General features: G+C 43.7%; 2 protein-coding genes across 2 annotated transcripts in view; both read left to right on the forward strand.

Annotated features, from left to right (window-relative positions):
• Positions 1–9,588, forward strand: part of LOC128771137 (insulin-like growth factor 1 receptor) — a 75,373-nt gene extending 65,785 nt beyond the window's left edge. The window contains exons 19-21 of the mRNA XM_053886309.1: positions 56–185; positions 3,294–3,428; positions 5,191–9,588. Of these exons, the coding sequence (XP_053742284.1) occupies positions 56–185; positions 3,294–3,428; positions 5,191–5,728 (803 nt within the window). The 3' untranslated portion in view covers positions 5,729–9,588. The remainder of the gene's footprint in view (positions 1–55; positions 186–3,293; positions 3,429–5,190) is intronic.
• Positions 9,589–10,833: 1,245 nt separating this feature from the next.
• On the forward strand, positions 10,834–22,580 carry synm (synemin, intermediate filament protein). Its single transcript, XM_053886634.1, has 4 exons — positions 10,834–11,696; positions 13,357–13,481; positions 17,964–18,043; positions 18,956–22,580. The coding sequence occupies exons 1-4, from the start codon at positions 10,896–10,898 to the stop codon at positions 20,899–20,901; spliced, it is 2,952 nt and encodes a 983-aa protein (XP_053742609.1). The 5' UTR covers positions 10,834–10,895; the 3' UTR covers positions 20,902–22,580.
• The last annotated feature ends 482 nt before the right edge of the window (positions 22,581–23,062 follow it).

Below are 23,062 nucleotides of genomic sequence, written 5' to 3' on the forward strand. Positions count from 1 at the left end.
TGGAATGAGTGATCTCCATTGACTTCTCTAATCTGTCCTCTCATTTTTCCTGCAGACTTCGGCATGACCAGAGATATTTATGAGACAGATTACTACAGAAAAGGAGGCAAGGGCTTGCTGCCTGTCCGCTGGATGTCTCCGGAATCACTGAAAGATGGCGTGTTTACTACAATGTCTGATGTCTGGTAAGGGGATCAACTCTATTTGATGTTCATGTGCACACACTCACGCACACACACCTGCTGTGTGCATGTGTTTACCTGCAGGGGGGGTTTGAAGTATTTCAGGAATGTGTGTGAATAGAGTGGCACAAAAACAGAATTTAAAATCACAGACATTCTCTGAAGATTTCACATCTGTCCTCCATCTTGTCTGTGCCCTGTATGATGCAACCGTGAGTTGAAAAATGATTGGCACCAGTCAACATTGATATACCGCTGTAATGACATAAAATGCTACCGTTAGCAAAAGACGCCAGCATCAATGTGAAATGATCTAAATGATAAGAGAAACAAAATTTGACCAGTTAGCTTAACACGTACTAGCACCTTCATGGTTGCATTGAAGTAGCATCTGTAGATGATCCCCGCAAATGCTTTCATCAGAAAGATAATGTTGTATACATGATTTGTCAAACAGATAAATATCTTAAACTTCATATTGTTACATCTTAATGTTGTCGAAGGTTTTGTGAAGTCACTTCCAGACAAAGGTACCCTTCACATTTTAATAGCTCTAGGGTTTGTTGCGTAAGGGTGCGTTCCAGTACTTCTACGTACCTTCGAAATTCCCAGTTCTGTCACTCAGTGTAGAATTACCAAGTCGGAAAGTCAGAAGACTCCACACCAACCAGCAATTCAAGATGGCGTCACGAACAGATACAGGAAGTAGAAGTTTTGAATTGGTGAAATATGACAACATAAAATATTTTTTTCTAGTTGCTTATTACCGGACAAACTGAATAACTTCCATGGACATTGCTGTCTTGGTTTGGACATTTTGGACGTGTGGATGTAACTTGTAATAACTGTAACTCAGCATGACACACTGGAGTTTTGTATTACAAAAGAAATGTTCCTGCGATCGCCCTGAAGCAGTGTCATAGTCCCCTACGCTGGGAAGGTTTTTATGGACTGTTATTGAGACTCGCAAATGTCAGCAGTCCATCACTTGTCTGTCGAGCAAGACTCCGCCTGGTAAGGTGGACTTCACTCCGCCGTCAGCACCCACCCCGCCTCGGACAGACACCGCTGTGAAAAATTCCTGGGGAGAACCCAGTTCCCAGGCTGCACAGACCAACTTCAACACACTTGTTGGCTGCCTGACAAGCTTGTACTTAGCCGGTGTGGTCAACGTCTCAGTAGCAGTTGTGCCCACGTTCTCTATGTATGAAGACAAAAGAAAATCCAGTTTAGTCACCTGATAAACCAGCTTTAACATAGCTTTGACCAGGCTGTGGCACTGATAAACCAGCTTAGATCTGCCAACCACACTTTTAAACAACTTAAAACTAGCCTAGCCCCGCCCACTTTTTTTCCAAAAAAAACAACCTAAAAACACTAAAACCAGCTTGACTCTCGCTCCTCCAGCTGGCCTTGGCTGCTTCCTCTGGCAGGATGGATGAGCGAGGTGATGTGACTTATGCTCCTGTCTATTTTTTATCGTAAAACACATTTTGACTTTATGAGCCAATAAAACCCACCACATAAATAACAAACCTACCGTTTAATTTCACCTTTCCTCTCCTTGAATGTTTCATTCTTCCTTACACGTGAAGCACCGTGAAATCAATTCAATGAATAAAAAACAATTATTCACTGCAGTGTATTTACCTACTGTGTTTTTGTGTTCGTTCTGTTTAATGAGCAGAAGAAGCAGGAGAATGATAATTAGACGCCTGGAGAAAGCGCCGCACTCAGCAGATACTCCAGTTATTAACACCATGTAAAACCAACAACTTGGCAGCAAAAGGACTAAAGATAATGTCGTATGTATGAGTGTGTGAATCAGACAAATGTCATGCGGGATGAGTGGCGTATTTACAGTATGCGGCACCTCAGCTTTAAACCGTCACATGCTGAGTCTGGGCAATATCTGTCTGATCTTGTCACGCAGTTTTACCAGTTCTAGCTAGTAGTTCAGTACTTGTCTGAAGTGGCCAGTGTTGTCGTGTTACATCATCATCTTTTATCAGGATTCAGTGAGGGAGTTAAATTTACGTCTCATTCAATCGAAGCTGCAGCACAGACCTGGTACTTTCCCACTTGTTTTCTGGCGTAGTTGTTTTCACTTGACTGTATTTTTCTACTGGCTTCAAATAGGACCCATGATTTGAATTTCAGTCTCGAAAGATCACATTCCTTTTTATGTTAATTTGGGTGAATGCGATTTTTAGATTCAACAGTTTACAGTCGTTTCATCATTATTACCCTCTTTATCTTCATGTTGTTGTGTTTTAGAAGTACTTTGATGGACGTACATTATTGTTCTTAGAGTATCAAAAATACAAGTACAATTCTGCGCCTAAAATATGCTGGTCACCACTAATATGAGCGTTTTTCCCTGAATAATTTTGGACACCACGTGTTGGATTCACTGTCTGGATCCTCAACTGACATTCTTTCACACTAGCTTCGATCGATCAGCCAATATCTGATCTGTATACACCAAACATCACGTCTTAGATGGCGGATCACAGCTCACCTGCTTTCCAACTCACCACGTGTGAGCGGCAGCAACATTTTTTGGGGTAAAGTTTGTATCCTGCAACAAAAAGTCATCTAATAGAGCATTTAAAGAACCAGCACTTGACGGAGCATGGTGAACTTGCAGGGCTCACGGCAGTAAATGAAGAAGACCACTGGTTCGTCAGACACCAGTTAGTGTTGCCCACCCTTGGCAACCTGCACCCATTTGAGTGTGACAGTCGGAAAGCTTACCCAATAACCTGAACAATTATTTCACCAAACCTTTCTTTGTTTTCCACATCATGTACCCAGAAGTTCTGCATCTTCATAACAAATTGACAGCCAATCCACGTGATCAGTTTCGGTGATCGGACTGCCCCTTCTACAGTTGTACAATCTGCTGCCCTTTTGAACATTAGTCTGTTCATAATATTGATGACTCTTCAAATGCTGAGAAAGTAATTCTATTAACAAATAAATTTCAGAGTATAATATCAGGGGAATCCCATTTTTTACAACCAATAGACGTGAATATTTGTCCCATTTCACCCAATATTTAAAAGGAGAAGGCCCGTCTGACCTTGACCCCATTTCTTCTCGCCGCAGGTCATTTGGTGTTGTGCTGTGGGAAATCGCCACCTTGGCCGAACAGCCCTATCAGGGCATGTCCAACGAGCAAGTGCTCCGTTTCGTCATGGAGGGAGGACTCTTGGACAAGCCGGACAACTGCCCTGACATGCTGTAAGTCCTTTGGTATCCATGCATTACGCTCCATCTTTGGCCCGTCTGTCTGCTTTGCCTTTCATGGCTCTATTGTGGAATAGTCGCCGGCGTGACCCGTTGGAAGTGTCTATTTAAGTGTGAGAAATGTCATGTGATGTGCACGGTAAGTCCTGGCCAAGATGATGTCTGACATTGACGTCACAGGTTAAAAGCGGTCTGCTGATGACACAGCCCCCCCGGTGGTCAGATGCCAGCGACAAGTCCCATAGAAGGGATGCCTGTTCGTGGGCGTATGAGAGGCTCATCATAGCTGCCACTGTGGTGGAGCATGACGAGTGCGGGGGTATCTGCCCGTCAGCAAACCGTGTGCCAGGGACAGAAAAGAATCTGTTAAGTCATTTATAATTCATTAATGAATCACCCCGGTTGTTCGCTGCACACTCACTGGGCTACAGTAGATGTATGTGTCTCTCTCTCTCTCTCTTTCGCTCTGACCTCAATAAGAAGGCATTCCGCCGTTTCGACTCCCACTTGTCATGGCTGACCTCACCTTAGACGTGTCGAGAAAAGCAGAGGCTGTGTTGTGCAGACACAAACCTCTGGTTTCTATAGTAGCCCCACTGTTTTGTCCCGATTACAGCACCGTGTGGATTGTGTTACGAAGGTGGTGGAGGGAGGGGGCGCGGGGTTCCTGTGACAGGTCCCCGAACTGCTGGTCGCCTTTGATGTAGAGACTTAGCAGAGATTGCCATGAAAGTACAGTGAAGCCTCAGGAAAAAAAGGCAGTGTGGGATGTGAATTCAGGCTTGTTTTCAGATGGTTACATGGATAGAAATCTTCACGTGGTTCTTCTGCCTCCTGGCTGAAGTCACAGACTTGGGGGTCTTGAACACCCACTCGCACTACAGTCCAAATCTGCCAATCACATGACACCACTTCGGAGGGAAAGGGCACCTCAGCAATAAACATCTTTTCTCCACAAGTTCCTAGCTATTGACCCAACTTCCGTGTGACATTTCTAGTCGTATTGCTTAATGGAACCAACATGTGTCTGCACGCACACCAAGAGGTACCGCTTTGCTAAGTTGGCACGCAGGAGGCCTTTAGAGCAGAGGAGGAGAGTTGCCGCAGTACGACGCAGGTTTCTCCGGAGCTTCGGTCCGGCTCCAAATATTACATCTTGTTTTCCTTCAAGGAGACTTCAGGACTCCCAGCCACTTGCTGCGCCGCAGAAAAACAAGTCTGAGCGGCCCCCTGCTGGCGTCGAGGGTTAAGTGGGGCAAGAGATGGGATGCGTTTTCCCACAATGCCTTGTGGGTGTGTGTGGAGAAAGCTCAGTGGTGAAGGACATAAAATGAATAATATTCAATGATAGTGACTATTGTTAATATTACGCTTAAATTATAGTCTTATCTTAACTTTTGTCAAATGAAAATGTAATTTATTCATACTAGCTTGGTCACATTTGAACAAAAAATAATTGTAACATTAATCATACATTTTAAGATAAGACTGAAGAATCACTAAGTTATCCGAATTGAAAGAAGATTTCTTTTGATAAAAATAGTTGCACCTACACCGATTATTTGAGGAAAGAGAACTGTCGTTGGTTCGTATAAAAATAAAGGAAATTGGCTTCCTTTTGATGATATCTGCCTCCCCCTGCTGGAGAATAAGTGCAGTACAGTTATTTTCCGCCGGGCTTTAAACCAAGCCTGTATACTACTAGTTTTTATGTGCCTTGATGTGTGAATCTCACAGGTCCTCGGTGTGTTTTCAGGTTTGAGCTGATGCGGATGTGTTGGCAGTACAACCCCAAAATGCGTCCGTCCTTCCTGGAGATCATCAGCAGCATCAAAGACGAGATGGAACCCCCGTTCAGCGAAATGAGCTTCTTCTACAGCGAGGAGAACAAGCCGCCGGACACCGAGGAGCTGGACATGGAGGTAGAGAACATGAAGAACATTCCACTGGACCCCGCATCCAACATGCAGCCCTCGTCTGCCGCTGCCGCCACTGCATCATTACTGGGATGCTCCGCTGGGACGCCGCCGCCGCCTCCTTCCACGCAGCAGCTGTCGCCCATGCAGGGCCCCAGTACCCCTCTGCTGGGTTCCGTCTCCCCCTCCTCCCCGGGCCCCGCCGCCTCTGCCTTGGTGTCCCCGGGTCAATCGTTGGACAGCTCAGGACACGCGTCGGCCAACGGTCCTGTGGTGGTGCTGCGGCCCAACTTCGAGGAGATGCAACCGTACGCACACATGAACGGAGGTAGAAAGAACGAGCGGGCGTTACCGCTGCCGCAGTCGTCGGCCTGCTGATATCCGGACCGCCGCCTTCTTCTACACAGGGTAAAACCAACCTCTTGTCGGGGCCGAGACAGGACGCTCTTCTGCTGTGTGGAGGCCGATGGTCTCTCCTTTCACAGGACTGTCACGGAATAGCACAGAATGGGGAGGCTCGGACTCAACACTGGGGTTCTCGCGCGGCCGCTGTGACCCTCTTGCTGAGGAAACGGCCCGGACGCAGTCATCGAGGACGACTCGGACTTAAAGAGTTTGAAGCATATCTGCCAGCAAATCCAACAGACGAGCACTTTTTTTCGGGCAATTTCAGAGAGGACGTGGAAATCTGAGTGTGTATTTATACGTATATGTGATTCTCTCTATAATATGGTAAAGCTTCATTTCTAAAAAAAAAAAAAAAAAAAAAAAAAAAAAAGACTCACAGACATGAGCTCGCTGCGCCACGTCACGCAAGGATGCCTCAAACTAGACAATTCTGGATTGTTGACGTGCCGGGGACGCAGAGCCCGGCAGCTGGGGGTCAACACAGGAGGGGGCGGGGCCTAACCGAGTGTCTGCCAAACTGTTGCCAAATCTTTTTCTTTTGTCAACGCAGGTCCTTTTTTTTCCCACTTGAGGCTGTGATTCAGAGTTGAACACAAAAAAAATCCTAGAATTGCCAAAATGCCACGTTCAAAAGGTATCAAAGCTAACATGGTAATGTCAACAAGGCTACATGGTAGACTAAGTTACTGGACATTAGCTGAAAGATTTTACATTTCTCATGCTGCATGTTTGGGTTACCCTCAGAGGGAAGAGCATGAAGGCTTTTAGTAAGATGGGAAGCAGAGCGGCTGCACCCCAGTCCTCACCCTGTTTTGATCTTTTGATAATCACTTAAAACGGGGTGTTGAACTCAATCACACAAGCAGCCAAAGTTAAAAAACAAAGTCTCAATAATGTGCCAAAACGAAAGAGCGCCCCCTATCCTCATAAAGTCACCAGATGTTTAATCTATTTATTTATTTAATATTTCTCACTTTTTGGGGACCGGACTCGGATTCACAGCCTCAAACCTGCCACCGTCTTTTCAGAACAAACCTACACTGGGATTTATCTTCCACTTAAGAAAAGGCCTCAAATCCATCGACGACCTTTGACCCTGGTCCAGCGGCCTCCCTGCGTCTGTTCTTTAGCGTCTCTGCATTTCAGCGACATCCGAAAGGTCTTACAGTTGTTTTTTAACTGCAGGATCTGTTTTTATACAAATGGTTTTGATTTGTCACTTTGGAGAGAAAAAAAAAAAAAAAAAAAAGATCTTTTTCAAGATGTTTGCCTCTACGTCTGTACAGAACAAAGCTGCTATTTTATTCAGTTCCTCTCCTCGATATATATATATAAATCCTTCAGGTTGGATATTCTACGGTCTCCACTACAGTCCATTTCTCATGTTCTTAAAAATGATTAAAAAAAAAAAAAAAAAAGATAAAAATGCATTTTTTTTTGTCCCGGACAGGTTTTCAGTGACACTATTGTCTTTTTATTTTCCCCTTTTTTTGTTTGTGGATGTTTATAATTATCATTATTGTTATTATTAATATTATTTGGAATGGACACCTTAGCTCCCAGTGTGAGCGTGTACTTTCTGCACCCCCCCTTTTTTTTTGTACTCTGTCACGGCGTTCGGCGTCAGTGCAGTTCAATCTCAGGTCAAAGTAAAAAGGCTTTTTTTTTTCTTTTTCTTTTCTTCACGCTTCCTCCTGACGCTCCCACCCGCCATCCTCTCCCTGCTGCTGTGCCTCTTTTTGAAGTCCAGTCTTGAAAGTTCACTTCCTGTCTCCTTTTTTTTTTTTTAGGGCTAATTGAGTTGCCTTAATTACGCCATCCAGCGCCACGTGTCCCGTCACCTTCCCATGAGCAATACTCACCGCGTCTGATCAAACCAAATAAAGATGAGGCCAGGGAAGAGAAACAAGGTCTTAAAACGGAGGCAGAATATTGTGAAGGATTTCTCCTCATCTTTTTGTTTTATAATTAAATGTTCACTTCTTCCACCCGTTACTTTCCTTCCTGTTATTTATTGATGTCCTTTCTCTGATATCAGTTTGAATCACTGTATAAATGCCCCTTAATTCAGTATAAAGGTTTTTTTGTATGTATTTTCTTTGGTGTCATGACTGGGGACTTTTTGTTTTCTTCATATATCTACCTCACTCTTTTGAACTATATGTACGAAAAGAAACGTAGAACACATCTCACTCTTTCTCATCGGCCTCACCCATCATACAGGTTGCTAGTTTAACCCCTCTCCCCCCCACACAAAAAATAAATCCTGAAGTCTAGATTTTAATGTAAAAGTTCGACCTTCAGGGATTTTATTTAAATAATATTTAAGCCAGCTTATTTATTTCGTATTTAATTGGATGTTTTAAGGCTTTGAACTGGTGAATTGCGGGTAAAGGCATAACACCACAACAATGCAACACAAACGTCTCCCTTGCCCGTGAAAGCGTCTTCATATGGCGTAATGCATTTCCCAAATCTGCCCACTGACTGCCAAGGCACGCATTCACAGCAACAAATTAGGTTCGGCAAACACACCATGGAAAATATTGTGGTCATAATCAGGGTGTCCTCAAGTGGCGCAATTATGCTTTTTAATTCCTTTTTTTCTTTTTCTTTTTTTTTTCAGGTAAAGTTGTCATTTACAAATAAAAGTTAAGAAACATGTCTCTGATGCAGCCTCAAACTTTGTTATCAAATTGAAAAATAAAAATGTAGCAAATACAGAAGCAAAACCAGCACAAAGTCAATGATTAGAATCATACAAAGTACATTTTCTCAACATAAAAACTAGCTTTTCTTAAACAAATGGGAGGAAGTAGTCTATTTTCAGTCTGTGGAACTGAATTTACAGTGTAGAATGTGTCAGTGTAGCCCCAAGAAATGTACTTCTGCTGTCAAGTTGCTAGCTTTATTCACAATAATACTAGGATATTTCTGGTGATGGGTGGATGAGGTCAAATCAGAATACTGTTTCATGAAACCTTATCTACCGTTCACTACTATTGTGGTCCAAAAATGTTTACGTTTTAAATTGATCCTTTGACTAATATAAACCAGCCTAACTGCAGCCCTTCCCCTGCACATTTGAGTTTGCTGGAAAATAAAAACTAGCTGAAATTTGAAAGATATTTTCAACTCTTGTAGCAACTGCTTCATTTGCCTAATTGGAGGGTCGGCTCTGCTTATAGACACCCTGATTTTAACCTCTCGTATGAAGGGCAAGTGTACCAAAAACTGAATCTCTGTCCTTTCAATCCTGAAATAAACCCCTTTCATACCACGTATTCCCCACAATAGACTCATGCAGGCAACTAGTGGATCAAGATGTTCAATTCTAAAAGGGATATTTTTAGCCTGAGGTGCGACGTAAGACTTTTTGAGGTGAATGCCAAGTGTTGGGGTTTTTATCTAGATTACGGGTAGTAAAAACAAACTAGAAAAGAGAAGGTGTTTGGGTTGTGTGACTTCACTGCATCTTTATCTACAGAATGTTCTTCAGGCAAACCTCACTAACATGCAGGGTGACTGGACGCCACCTGCACACAGAAGAGGTTTATCGTCGTGACTTTGTTCTTTACCATGGTTCATGCCATCTTCATAACACAATCGGGGCAAGACGTAACTTAGTTGAATCACTCGGCTGTCTTTATTCAAGTTCTGTTCATGAGGACTCTAAAAGATTTCTTCTTTTTTTTTTTTAAGTAGCTGAGACAGTGTGGCTTTTTTCTTTCTTTCTTTCTTTTTTTAAGGAAGGTGGTGTTATCTCCAAATGTGTATCTGAGAATTTCTTGTATTTTCTTTTATCTGAAATTTTAATAAAATAATAATAATAATTGAAAATAAACATGTTCCTACTTTCTTACATTTCATTGTCACAAAAAGATGGAATGTACTTTTCAAAGTACATTGAGTTGGGTGGTTTTTGTTGTGCCATGAAGCTATAATCAGCTGCTCAATGTGTTTTAATTGCTGTTATTTACTTTACTTCTCTTAAAAAAATCGCTCAACACTATTCTTGAACCGCTTTTTATGCACGAATAAACTCGGGTGACGTCACTATAACCCTTCTACAGTTAGCTATGTTCGCTAGCCAGAGAAACATGCGTGTGATGCGTTCAAGAACCTCCGTCATATTTTAACGTATTATGGCTTCGTTCAACGTCTCATAAAATTGTTTACCTCGGATACAAGCGTTACAATTATTTTTTTAATGATTTTTAATCATTTAATTAGTTTAAACCGAAAGGTATTTTACACTGTCACAGTTTTTACGAGTCATTGGAAATATATTTCTCATTTCTCTACCGAATAGCACTGTCGGATATTATGTTCAGATTTTTTCTTTTTAATTTTTAAATTCAGTTTAGCCATTTTGGCTGCAGTACCAGCTGCAGACCATTGGGTGGCAGTGCAGCCTCGACTATGAGGTTGCTGGGCAGCGGAAACCCACCTACAGAAGTTTTGTGGATGAAATGAACGCGCGCAGGTGAGACAGCCCCAAATCCTTTATGTGATTAGATATAACGGATTTTAAAGCGTTATGTGCACGTTATATCCCCTTCATTATTTTGGTCTCTAGCGTCGTGTTAATGTGTGTAAACTGACTGCTAACTCTGGTTAGCTACTAAGCCTTATGTATTAACGTCCTTATGCACAGGAAGTAGTCCAGATGGATGAAGTGTCCATATAAGCATATGAATATTCGTTGAAGCTGTTAAAAATGCGAATAACACAGTCCGGTGCAGTGCATCATGGGAAATGTATGCAGGATTTTGCTCCTGGTGAAATTAGCTTTTCTTTATTCCTCCCACATTTTCGTTGTTCAATACAATATAAACATTATAAACATTCAGAAATCAGTACTATGGGAAACTAAATAACAAAAATTATATATACTGAGAAATACCAAATGAAATCGCTGGTTTTACATGTTGAATTGAAAAACGTTACACAGAGCTTTGGGCATGGAAATGGTCGGACGGCCCGTGAAGGCAGCATGTCATCCCGTCCGGGACGCGAGAGGAGCAGGTCCCGCCTCTCTCCTCCTCCTGCACTTGTCAAAGGCCACTCACTGCTCGGGGCTTCCATCACACTCGCCACACTCATCCTCACCCTGGAACCTTCAGCTGATGCCATCATGTTGCCCGTCGCTGGGAGAACTTTCGAGAGCGAGAAGCAGCAGCTGCAGCAGCTCAACAGCCGGCTGGTCCAGTACCTGTCCCGAACCAAGCAGCTGGAGCAGGAGAACGCGCGTCTGATGACCGAGGTCAGCCAGCTGAGGCGAGCGCGGACCCCGGCGTGGGAGCCCGGCTACAAAGTCGAGCTGCGGGAGCTGCGGAGGACCGTGGAGCAGATGGCGTTGGAGAAGTCCCAGGCGGAGATGGAGCGGGAGAAGCTGTGGAGGGAGCTGCAGATGGTCCAGTCTCTGTGCAGCGAGCAGAGCGAAGTGTGCCGGGACATGGGCGGCGAGCTGCGCGGCGCCGAGAAGCAACTCCGACACGCTCACCTGACCAACGGCGAACTTGAGAAGCGCCTCCAGCAGCTGCAGGCCGAGTACATGCGCTTGGAGGAGGCGCACAGGCAGGAGATGGAGCGCCTCCATCGGCAGGTGGAGTCCAGAGTGGTCCCCATCATCACCCAGACCTACCGCGGGCCGCCGGCGGCCTCCGTGGAGGAGGTGCAGGACTACGCCCGGGGACTGTCCGAAGGCTGGATCCAGACCTTCGACATGTACAGGAACCAGGTGGAGGCGATGGAGCAGGCCATCAAGGCGGACCAGGTGAAGCTGCGCGACCTGCAGCGGGAGAAGAGCGTGTACGCCGCGGAGTTGGACCAGTTACGCACGGATGCGCAGAAACAGGGTCAGATACAAGGGAGGCTGGAGGAGCAGCTGGTGCACATGGAGGAGAAGTTCCATGCGGACTGCACTCAGTACCAGGTATCATTTTACTACTGCATCTTTCACCGTTTCGAAGACAACTGTCGTATTACGTAAAGCATCAATGTTCATCACATTTAACGCTCGGAAGAACTGCTGTGTTGACTGAGTCAGTTAAGAGCTGAAGACCACTCCCTGCCTGCACCACGCCCACTCCCACTATTAAAGGGGCGACAGAAGCGCGGCCTTGAAGCAACAATAAGAATCCATTTTCCATTTATGTAATTGCTAAAAATACTTGATATATAATGGGCGTCTTTCTTTCACTTTGTCATCAGCTATTTTTAAACACCTTTCTCTATATCTCGGGTGGATGGACACGCTGGACAGTCCAGTTCACCCAAACAAACCAGGGGTAGGTAATTCAATTATCTGAAGGACCACATCATATGTGGTGACTGTTGTGAGGGGCTGCTTAAATTGAACTGCAGATATGATACAATACAAGTAAAAATAGGGGAGCGTAACCACACCTTAACATTATGAGATTCAAGTGTCTTGCTTTCATTTTATTTACAGTTTGTTTTCCTCACAACATTTTTTTTCTGAGACAAGAAATGCTGTTAAAAGGAACATTGCACAAAAAATATGTTTTTTTATTTAATATGTCAATATGACTATTAATGGATATGGAGCAAGAATAACAAATATAAAATGTTCAGAGAAAGAAAATTTAGAATTAAGAACTGAAACCGTAATGACTGATGAAAAATATCAATTTGTGGTTTTGATGTGACGCCATGAGGGCCTCAGAACTACGTGGAAATGGGCGCATGCGGCCCCCGGGCCGCACTTTGCCCCGGTCTTAAATGAACAAATATAAACACCCTTGTTGGGATGCATTTGGGCCGGGTTATCAAAATGAAACAAACGTGGTCATAAGGTTGGATTCTAATGACTTAAAATGTCATTTTTGGGGGGTTTGACCTTTTAAATAAATATGTGTCTCACACCGCGCTTCCAAGGACTCCGCAGTAAATACATTAGTGTCAAAAGTGAGGTGTTTGTAGCCACTGCCGATCAATGCTTGAGTCGCTGATGGCTGTCCTGTTAGCATAAACCTACTCAGCTAAAGATACATCCCGTCTAAAGTGGATCCTGACATGCTTCTATTCCCAAACCTCTCTGTATCAAGTCCCTGGAGTCGGGCTCTGCCTCCCCCACGCTTTCATGGCGGCTGGATTTCGCCCACCACTTAAACCAATTATCTGTCAGACTGACAAATCCTTATTAGCCGTCCTAAAGATGGCGCCCTGAGCGGGTCGGCCCTTCTCGGATGACAGTGCTGCTGACACACTGTTGGAGATTGTCACAAAGACACATTTTTCCGAGGTTGATCCTTCAGATCACATCTGTTGCTGGATGTCAAACTGGACCTCGAAAAGGTTCCGTCACGAGTCCAGTCGGTGGATTAGATGAGCCACATGATTAATGCAGCGGGATCAGACAGGATTCCGATAAGATCTGTCCCGTCAAGTCACAGTGTCTCCCTCTGTAAGTAAGTAAGTCTCATATAAAATGGTGTCTCGGGATCATCAGGAACAAAGGTACAACTTAAACAAATCCAATTAATCCGGGAAAGAGAGGGGGCTTTGGAGTTAACCATGAACATCTGTAATGCAGTTCCAGCTGCTCACATTGTTCCTTTGATGTCCTCCAGATGATCATTGAGCAGCTGGAGCACCAGCGGAACATGATGGCGCAGGAAATTGATAGGAAGATGATGGAACATCAGCAACTTCTTCAGGTCAAGATGGATCTGGGCATGGAGGTGGCCGGCTACAGGTGACTACCGTCAAGCTTTTTGTCATTTTCTTCTGTTGACTGGTCTGTTTCCAAGCCCTACACCAACGTATCGGAAACAAGAATAAACAAACTACAACACAACTAATGAACCTAAGTGAAGTGCCCCTCAAGAGGTCAAAGTAAAACCATTACTATTTCAGTTACATCTTTTAGAAACGTCTAGGATTGATACCAAAAAAATCAGTTTTAAATACTTATTATTCCGAGCTCAAATGTAAATGTTACTCATTAAAGACATAACTCTTTCATTCATTTTTTTATTGAGTGCTTTGTCTCCCTCCAAATACAAATACAAAACATATTTTATTTAAACCACATTTAATTTAAATATTCTCAATGTGTCTCGTACATTTCAAAATCTACTTTCAATTCTGATGTATTTTAAGGGACAAGAAATACTCTTCAAATAGCCAATGGAAAAGAACAACTGAGAAAAATGATCAAACGAGAAAGTTATGTTTCAGTTGCATCATAATGAACAAAAAACAATGCACAAGACATAAATGTCAGTTTTAAAGTTTTACTCTGACTCCTGGAGGGCCACATAAATCCAGTCAAAGGGCCAGATTTGGGCCCCCGGGCGGCACTTTGCCCAGGTCTGAACTTCAGCATGTGTCAAGGCTAATTCAAACTGGATCTCCTCCAACGCGTGTCAATATTGTGCAAACAATAATAAACATCAACCTTCAATTGAAAACTTGAAAAAGACAATTTCAAATATATGGGAATTTAATGGAAGAAAGGGAGGCGGATGCATGTTTGTCCGGTGTGGAAGGAGGGCCATTACCATCACCACAGTAACCCAACCACAGAGATGCTTCATGCCCACGTTAGCCTCCAGGAATTAGAGACTCAATCTGTTGATGCTCTTATCTCTTGTTGAAGGAGTTCCAGCCTTCAGTGAATTTAGATTTTCGTCTTAGGAGGCCACATTATGCAATGGGATTGTTGCGAGGGAGTGTCACACCCAAACACCAAAGAAATGAAGATGTTACGGAGCTGAGCACAGCGAACCCAAATGTTTTGAAGAGTGATTCACAAGGAGACAGTGACGCGACACAGAATCGACACAAGGTTCAATTTACAGTGATACAATAGAAAACAAACAATCGAGGAAGAGTCTAAACAGAAAGCTTCACCCAACAGAAACACGATGGTCAATAACAACAAAATCAAAGCGTGGTAGTCAAAACATTCTCACAAGTGGAAACAACAGAATCAGGAAAAAAGAAAAAGCATTGATCAGAAACACATACACGAAAATTATTACTCAACTGTAACGCCAATGAAATGTAGTTGATCTGGCACACATTACTGGAACCAAAGTGCTTATAGGCCTATTTATCCTCCCTCTATGTACGAAATTGTACCCGTCCGTCACTGATCATATATTTCCATACGTTCTTTGTGTTGGTATTGGTGTTCACTAAGATATCCACCAGGGGGAGCCGTCAAAAGTTTCTGACAAACTCCTCAACCAAGGTCTTCATACCTCTCGCACAAAAGATGAAACGGAGACAGCGTTGTAGGAGGCGCAACTAGAGGACTAGACTTCACATCATTGTTATCTCTTCTTCGTGACTCTTTAGAGCTATGTATCGGGTAGTAACAGCAACACTGCCCCCCATGGTTTATGGTGGTACTGCTCCACATGGTCCATTAGCTTTGTGGAAACATGCCGAAATACGGACGAAATGAAAGCAGAGCATGGACTGAAGGCTCAGTTTGTATTCGGACCCCTACGTAACGTTGAGCATAACTGCGCCTTAAGACAGTTCCGATGATGATTTGAATGGTAGATTAGATCCAGCCGTGTGCAATTATTCATGGGAACACTCCGACAACCAAAGGGAGAGGGACAAAATGTAAGTGACAGGACAAAATAAAACAGAACAAGTAGAATCCCGCCCAAAAAAGAGAATGACACAAGATAGAAAACCGATCAAATGTTGACAATAAGGATGACAGAAAGTGTCATAATGCCATGATATTGGGTTTTATTATATATTACTTGTGAAGGGAATTCATTCCTGGGTAAAACAGCTATGCAATACTATGGAAATGCACTTAATTACAACTGAAATCCAGTTCCTTTTAAATTACTATTCATCATTATTGAAGTAAACTTTTGATTCGAGCTTCGAGGAGTTGCAGCAAAGACAGATTAAATTATATATACAATTGAAAACGTAATGACTAATGCTGGGCTTTGAATGAGAAACCTGATGTGGGCCACATAATGGCAGGTGAAGGGCCGCATGTGGCCCCTGGGCCTCAGGAAAGACGCAAGCTAATCATTTGTCACTTGTCAAAACCAAGTGAGCGTCCTCAGTTTTAGCCCGATCGTTGATCTCACCGAATACATGAGCTCCCTTCTGCCAGTTGCTGTGAACGCTGTCAGACTTTCACTGGTTGGAGCAACCGGAATAGATCACTGTCATAAACCATCTTAGGAACTGCGCTCATGCTGCACCCTGTAGATTGAATATTCCCACAGTGGGAGGACAAATAAGTGACTCCTGTAATAGCATGGCACGTCTTGTTTTCATGGGCTTAACATAGCCGCATCACTCATGATCACACACCCAGCCACGCTCTTAGCTCAACCCGATGGGTTATTTTAGTTAGTTATTTTAGCGCTTCAGCACCACTTATATGAAGTGAATATGAATCATTTGATATAAAATAAAAATAAAAATAAAGCTCAAAGCAGTGTCACGTCATGCCGCTAATGGCATGTTCTCTTCGCTTACGAAATGTAACTGAAGCAAATGTATTAAACCTCTCCATTTAAATTTTCATTTCAAAAGGAAGGACAAGAAAAGCTACATTGTATCTACATTTTTAAACACCCAGTATCAGGGTGTTTAAGTTCCTTTACTACAGTCAACTTGTCTTTGCCTTTTTGTGATAATTCTATGCTAGAGACCAAAAGGTGTTGCTTTCTGTCGTATTTATAAAAACATCTGGTCCCGTGTTTATGTTCTGTAAACTTCAAGTTGAATTTGCTGATGCTACCTGCAACTCAATGAGATGTAGGTGCTGCGTATGCTGATAGATTCACTGTCTAGTGTTTCATAGCAACTTCGGGCGATGATGGCGGCTTTTTTCAAAGACGTGTACTTTGGTGGTCTATGTGGAAATACAGCGCCCCCAACTACCAGGCACAGTTACTACAATGGCATCACCCATTTCAGGCCGAGACCATAAACACCAATTTTCCTGAGCTCCTTGCCATTTAAATGTGACCTGACAAAACTTTTTTTTTCATTCTCAGGCAATCTAGCACTATATTTGAAGACTTAAGTCAAATATATATGAACAATTTGATGTATTACTGATTTTATTACGGGTCTGTGCTAGGGTTATAACACGAAGCCCAACTGGTCAGTTGTTGACAAGATTTCTTATCTCACGGTGAGACAGCTGGACTTCATGGTTCATCGATTCTCCGATTCCATTACTGCCCTTTGCTTCGGCTTCATCGACCTGCATCTCTGTATCGGTTTCAAGTCCTGCGGTCGCATGGGCCACTCCAGTCCAGATAAAGGCCTGAATGAAAATGATGTAAACATGTCTTTTGGAATGAGAGGACCTGATTCAGCTCAACGCCTGTCTGTGATCCATCCATGTACAAGTCCGATCCGATCATCTTTCTTCGTGTCTGGGCTGCTTTTTGCGTCACAGTTGGACATGACTGCTGAATAAATTCTTAAACATGAGTTAGCTGCTCTTCCATCTGAAGCAGTGTGTCCTGTAGCAACCACTCCCTGAACATTCATAACAAAGTAATGTGAAACAGTTCTAAAAAGAAAACAGATACACTTTTAATCATGGAATAAACCTCCCTGGAAGGTATTGTTGGGTCATTGTTAGCGGATTGTTTACAAATGGATAATGCCTGGAGTGTCTTCCTCTATGTTTTTGAAAACTGTTCAAGAAAAGAGACGTACGACGTTTATTTCCTTTTGGCACAGTTTCAATGTCACTTCCATAACAACTGATGCATTTCACTGAGGCGACCTTCTGTGGCATGTGTAGTTGCACATTGTCACGAGTCAGCGTTGGGATTCCTGGGGAAGCGCGGACAGCCCCGCTTTGTAGCTGTTATTTTTAGGCCAGTCATTTGGGAGGAAGCGCTCTCCAGTAGAGGTTGCTCCATTTGGAAGGACTACTGTTTGTTGTCGATTAGTATTTGACTCGTAGCCAAGGATAGGTGAGACGGCAGTTACTTACGCTTCCTCGTAAGTGATTCTTAATGGTTGTGACCGTATATGGTCGGTTGCTCTCATTGCTGCTAGTTGTGAAACTATTAGCTTCAGAGAGTGGCGATGGCAGAGCTGGAGGAAGTCGAGCGTCTTTTAAGGTATTCATATGTCTTAGTTGTTTATATTTGTTAATGACAGAAAGTTATTGTCAAGAGACATTTTGAGTTATGTACCTTTTGTCTGTTGTTCGCAGGTCTCTCTTGGAGGGTGAGAGAGCAGGTATGCAGGAGGCTCATAGGAGGGGGAATCACCAGCAAAGAGAGCGAATCATTGGTAATTCACTGCAAGAGTCCGTGCATTGCTCAGTGCATGTCTCGCATTTTGAAGGATATTTCTACTTCTACTTCTATTTCTATTTCTACTTCTGGAATGATGTGTTACTAAAATCATGTGAGGAGTAACATTGCTGATGAAGATCTTATTTTGACTATTAATACATCCTCAGCATTCAGGTGTGATCCAATATTATAGTTATTATTAAGTCAAAAAAACAGAACAATACAGGGAAGGGAAGACAATAATGATGGGTTGATGAAGTTTCATGACACAGTGTCCTGATTTTCAGATGCCACCAGATGGCACTGTCTGCTGTAAAATGTTTGGACTTGAACAACTAATTCAATGAAACCTTGCGTAATTTATAAACCAAGAGCGCCACCTAGTGGCCTTTAAAAATAGGACACTGTTTCATCAACCCTGCAATACTGTCTCATGAAACCTCATCTAGCCTCACTAGAAGACACATTCAAAATAAAACAGAGATCCTTTTCTAAATAAGTTGATCTCCACATGAATGTGGTCACATCCATCCATCACAATCCTCTATGAAGACCTTGGTTGAAGGTCGGTTTCAACGGTGCTTTGGGCACGTTAGAAAAGCTGTTTTAGTTTTTAACCATAATCAACATTTGTCACAATATTTATTTTGAGTTCTTACTGTAAATAATGAATTCTCACCCGTAACATGTGCCAAATTTGGGACATAGAAGTCTTATATTGTCAATCCTAAAACAAGGAAATAGAAGAACATGACAAGAGGAACCAACCCTTCTTTATTTGTCAAAAAGATTGGTCATTTCTTGCTTAAGTCAGCCATATTTGAAGTTCATAGAAGAGTCATTGCATGTATATAAAGCTTTTCAAGAGCTAATCTGGTGTGACAGAACCTATATTTTTATGTTCCAGATATCAAGTTGCCCTCCCAGCCTTACACCCCTCGAGCTGCCACAACAGTCAGACAACATCGAGATGTCACCTTCACTCCCCGACCCTCGTACCTGGGTAGATCATCTTTGCCTTCTGGATCCCGGAGCCCCTCCAGGGTCATTCCCATCACTGTAACAGGGAGATCTCAACACCAGAGTCCTGCGTCCAGAAGGGACATGATCTCCTTCAACAAAGCCAGAGCTGCCGCTTCAGTCCCTGTTCAAACCATCACCAAAGAGAAAGTAACAGTCCAGAGCTCGAAACCCGTGAGTCAGAGTGCACGCAGCTTAACATCGGAGGAGAAGAGAGTGGAAATCAAACAGGTTTCTCAAGAGAGGAGCCAGCCAGTGATGGTGTCAGAGCAGATGGTGTCCCCAACGTTGAAGGCAAAGAGTCAAACAGAAGTGAAAACTGAAAAGCCAGTGGAGAAAGTTGAGGAGAGTGAACTTGAAAGTGATGTCAGAGATAAGGAGGGAGCAGAGGTTTTGCTTGGTCCGAACGAGAAAGCGGTGCTAGATAACGTGTCTGTCAAGGAGATCTTTGAGAAAATGATGAAACCAGCCGGGTTGGACGCAAAGGCGTGCTCCTCTGGAGAGTCAAAGGTGACCTATCATGTGGAGAAGAGTGAAATGGAGGATGGCACGACTAAAACGCAGATCGTGCTGCAGTCTAAGGTGGAAGAGGAGGTGGATATTTCTGAGGACGCCGCTCTGGGCGAGCTACTGAACCAGGGCGTGAAGAAGATGTCGCTGGAAGACATCAAAGATGCGGCGACAGCAAGTATGATCAAGAACCTGCTGAGTGGTCTTCAGGGAGATGAGAACCTGGAGAATAAGTCGGTCAATGTGGAAATCATTGAGGAGCCTGTGGAGTCGTACAGCGACGAGGAAGAAGTGGAGGAGCAGGGGTCAAAGCTTTTCGAACCCTCCACTTATTTCCAGATCGAGGAGCTGGATAACGTACCACACGCTGAAAAAAGTGACCAACGTCTGTCATTCACGGAGGATGCTGCGCTTGGGTCCACTCACGAGGCTCCCAAAGAGCCTGAATATTTGTCCCCCGAGCCTGAGGCCAGCGAGTATTTTGTCTCGACCCCTGATGATAATCTGTCTGAGCTGGAGGAAGGTGGTGGCATCACCTCCTATGGGCACTATGGCCTGGTGGACGACCTCTCAGATGAGAGGTACTATCAAGATGAACGTCTGCCACCAAGCAGAGTGATAGTGGAGGAGAGCCAGGAGTACAAATTTGTGCCAGATGATCGGCACTTCCCCAAGGAAAGCATTCCGGAGTGTATCATAGAGGAGGAAGTCCGTGTCTCGCCCATCGTCCAGGAGTCGGTGCTGGAGTTCCTGAGAGAGGACAGTCTGGAGCCTCAGGAGCAGCTGAAAGGAGCGTTGGAGAAGCTGCAAGAGTCGGTGTCAGGCCCTCTGAAGGAGGAGTTGGCATTCCTGACCAAAGTCAGCAGTGAAAGCCCCCAGAATGTAGCCATCAAGAAGGTTCAGCAGACAAGCGGGAACGGAACCATGACCATCGTCGCAGAGCTGAATGTCTCTCAGTCGCTGGAGGAATCTGGGCTGCTGGAGGAGGAGGAGGAGGATCTCTCCCGGGAGCAGATCATGGCGGCGCTGAAGTCATCGAACCTGGACAAGGCATTTCAGAGCGGAGCAGGGGGGTACAGCTTCACCATCTCCAAAGAAGAGGACGATGAGGACGAGGAGTTTGAGGGGTTCGGCGAGGAAGGGGAGTCGGCTTGTGTGACAACAGAGAGGATCATCAAAATAGGGCCGTCGGAGGAGTCGTTCACCTTCCAGCTGGAAGGGATGAGCTCAGATGACGGACAGCAGGCCCACATCCTGCCGACCAAGATTTCCCATGAGAAGAAAATTGCAACGGTTTACCTGGAAAGTTCGACAGACAATTGAAGTACAAATGTTCTAAAACTTCCCTGTCCCTCCCAAACCAACCTGTTGCAGAAAAAAGACGTAGATAGAAAGGTGTCCGCGTAGGTCCAGATTCAGTCAGGTTGAGTTAATTGGTTTAAGCCTAACCCAAATGTGGAGAGGCGGACGTAGACATCAGATACTTATCGTCTTTGAACAGAGCTTTTTAGAAGGGTTCTAGCACTTTTCAGTCAAAGACACAAGTGAGGTTGATGTGACTACCATCCTGAAGCTCCTCACTTTGCAACCGCGATTGGTCCTCAAGTTTCCTGTACCACTCGAGGCCTTCCTTTGTCATGGTAGCTTCTCTGGTCTTCCTCCTGGTAGCTTTGTTTCTCACTCACCATTGAAGGGTAGATGAGGTTTCGTGAAACAGTGTCCACCAGGTGGCACTATCTGCTGTAAAATGTTTAGATCTGAACAACCAATTCAACACATCATTTCTAAACAATGAGTGCCATCTATGGCCTCTGAAAATGAGGGCCCTGTTTCATCAACCCTGCAACACTGTTTCGTGATACCTCACATCTACCCATCACTACTCCTCAGAAAAACACGTTTTAATTAGTCAACATTAGACATTTTTTTCTATGTTTGATGCTAGAACAGCTATATATGTGTGTTTTTACATGTATTATGATGTAATACAAAGGAAATGAGCAAGACATAAATCCCTCAACTGTCTTTGGAGTCACTATGCTCCTGACTCGTGAAAAGGGAATAGCCTCAATGTGAGATTTATTCATTGAATTCAGACATATTAAAAAGTTCAAAATCAAATGTATCATTGATAAAACCTGTTGATTGACATTTACAATGACTGCATTATATTATTACATCTCTAAAGGGATTTGATATATATGACATAAACGGTTATTAAATGATGTGTCCTTGCACAAAAAAAAAAAATTGTATTGTAGTTAAATGTTTCTTTGTTTTCTCGGGTGCCTTAAGCGCTCGGATAAAGCCATATTTTACTTCATACAGTTCCTCAAAAAGCTAATTTTACTGGGACTCCTGTGATTTTATTTTTGTACTTTCAATTCAGTCCAGCTTATATCATTTTAGAAAGTAGGTTGTGATTGAGGAGATCTAATTGTTAGAGTCTATGCTCTCACTCGCGGCTCGGAAGTGTCTCCTTAGCTTCGCGTGTGTGTTCATGACGGCTCTATTCTGGGCTCATCAGCTTAGTGGCACTTGGCCTCACATGTGTTCCGGTGTTGTTTACCAGCCGTGGCAGAAGTAATCACAGCATGGCTTTTGGGATCTGATCTTTAAATAACACTATGGTTCTCTACGTCTCGGGTGTCTCTGATATGACCCTCCAAAACTGAGCAAAACATCGCTCAATGACTTTTGACCGTGAATAACAAAAGGTGAGGTTGAGTAACGTAGGTGCTTATAATGTTCTCACCGATGACATAATTGTGTGCCATACGTCAATGTACTCCTGAGTTTTTGATCACTTATTTTGTTGCTCAAACACTCTGCCTTCTCTAAGAAGAATGTTTCATTGGCTCTTTTATAATAACTGACATTTTAATTGGAATCATCATTAAAGACCCGGTGGCCATGTTCTCACTTCTGCTTCATTATTTATGTCTCCGTATCTACACAATCTTTCAGCATAACCTTGCATTCTACAAGTCAAGATGAAGTGGTACAGTGGTACACTCGGTTCTCCACCACAATCTGTTCCAGAAGGCCGTTCGAGAAGCGATTTGTTCAAAATCTGAATCGATTTTTCCCATTACAATGAATGGAAAAAGAAATAATGCGTTCCAAGCCTTAAAATAGGCTTTTGTAGGAGTGAATGTAGAGTGTCTGCTGCAGGTGCGCTGTTCCTCTATGTGTGTGGCCGCTGCATGTGGGAGGGGTTGCAGAGTGAGTGACGTCTCTCCAGAAGTGAAGAGGTGCCCGGTGCGTGTCCAGCTCTGAATGTGCGCTTCTGTGCAGTTTGGCTGTGACAAAGTCACAAACCAAGTCACGCTCTGTCTCTTGCCTCATCCCTGTCCCAGCTCCAGCCCACAACAGGACATCAAACCCTGGAGTGTTGCTCCAGCCTCGGAGGTGTGGAGAGCGAGCACCTCCCCTGTGACACTCTACCACGGTCCAGTGTGGAGACAGGAAAGGTTTTACACCT

This window comes from Synchiropus splendidus, chromosome 14, assembly GCF_027744825.2.
Source record: "Synchiropus splendidus isolate RoL2022-P1 chromosome 14, RoL_Sspl_1.0, whole genome shotgun sequence".
Lineage (NCBI taxonomy): Eukaryota > Metazoa > Chordata > Actinopteri > Syngnathiformes > Callionymidae > Synchiropus > Synchiropus splendidus.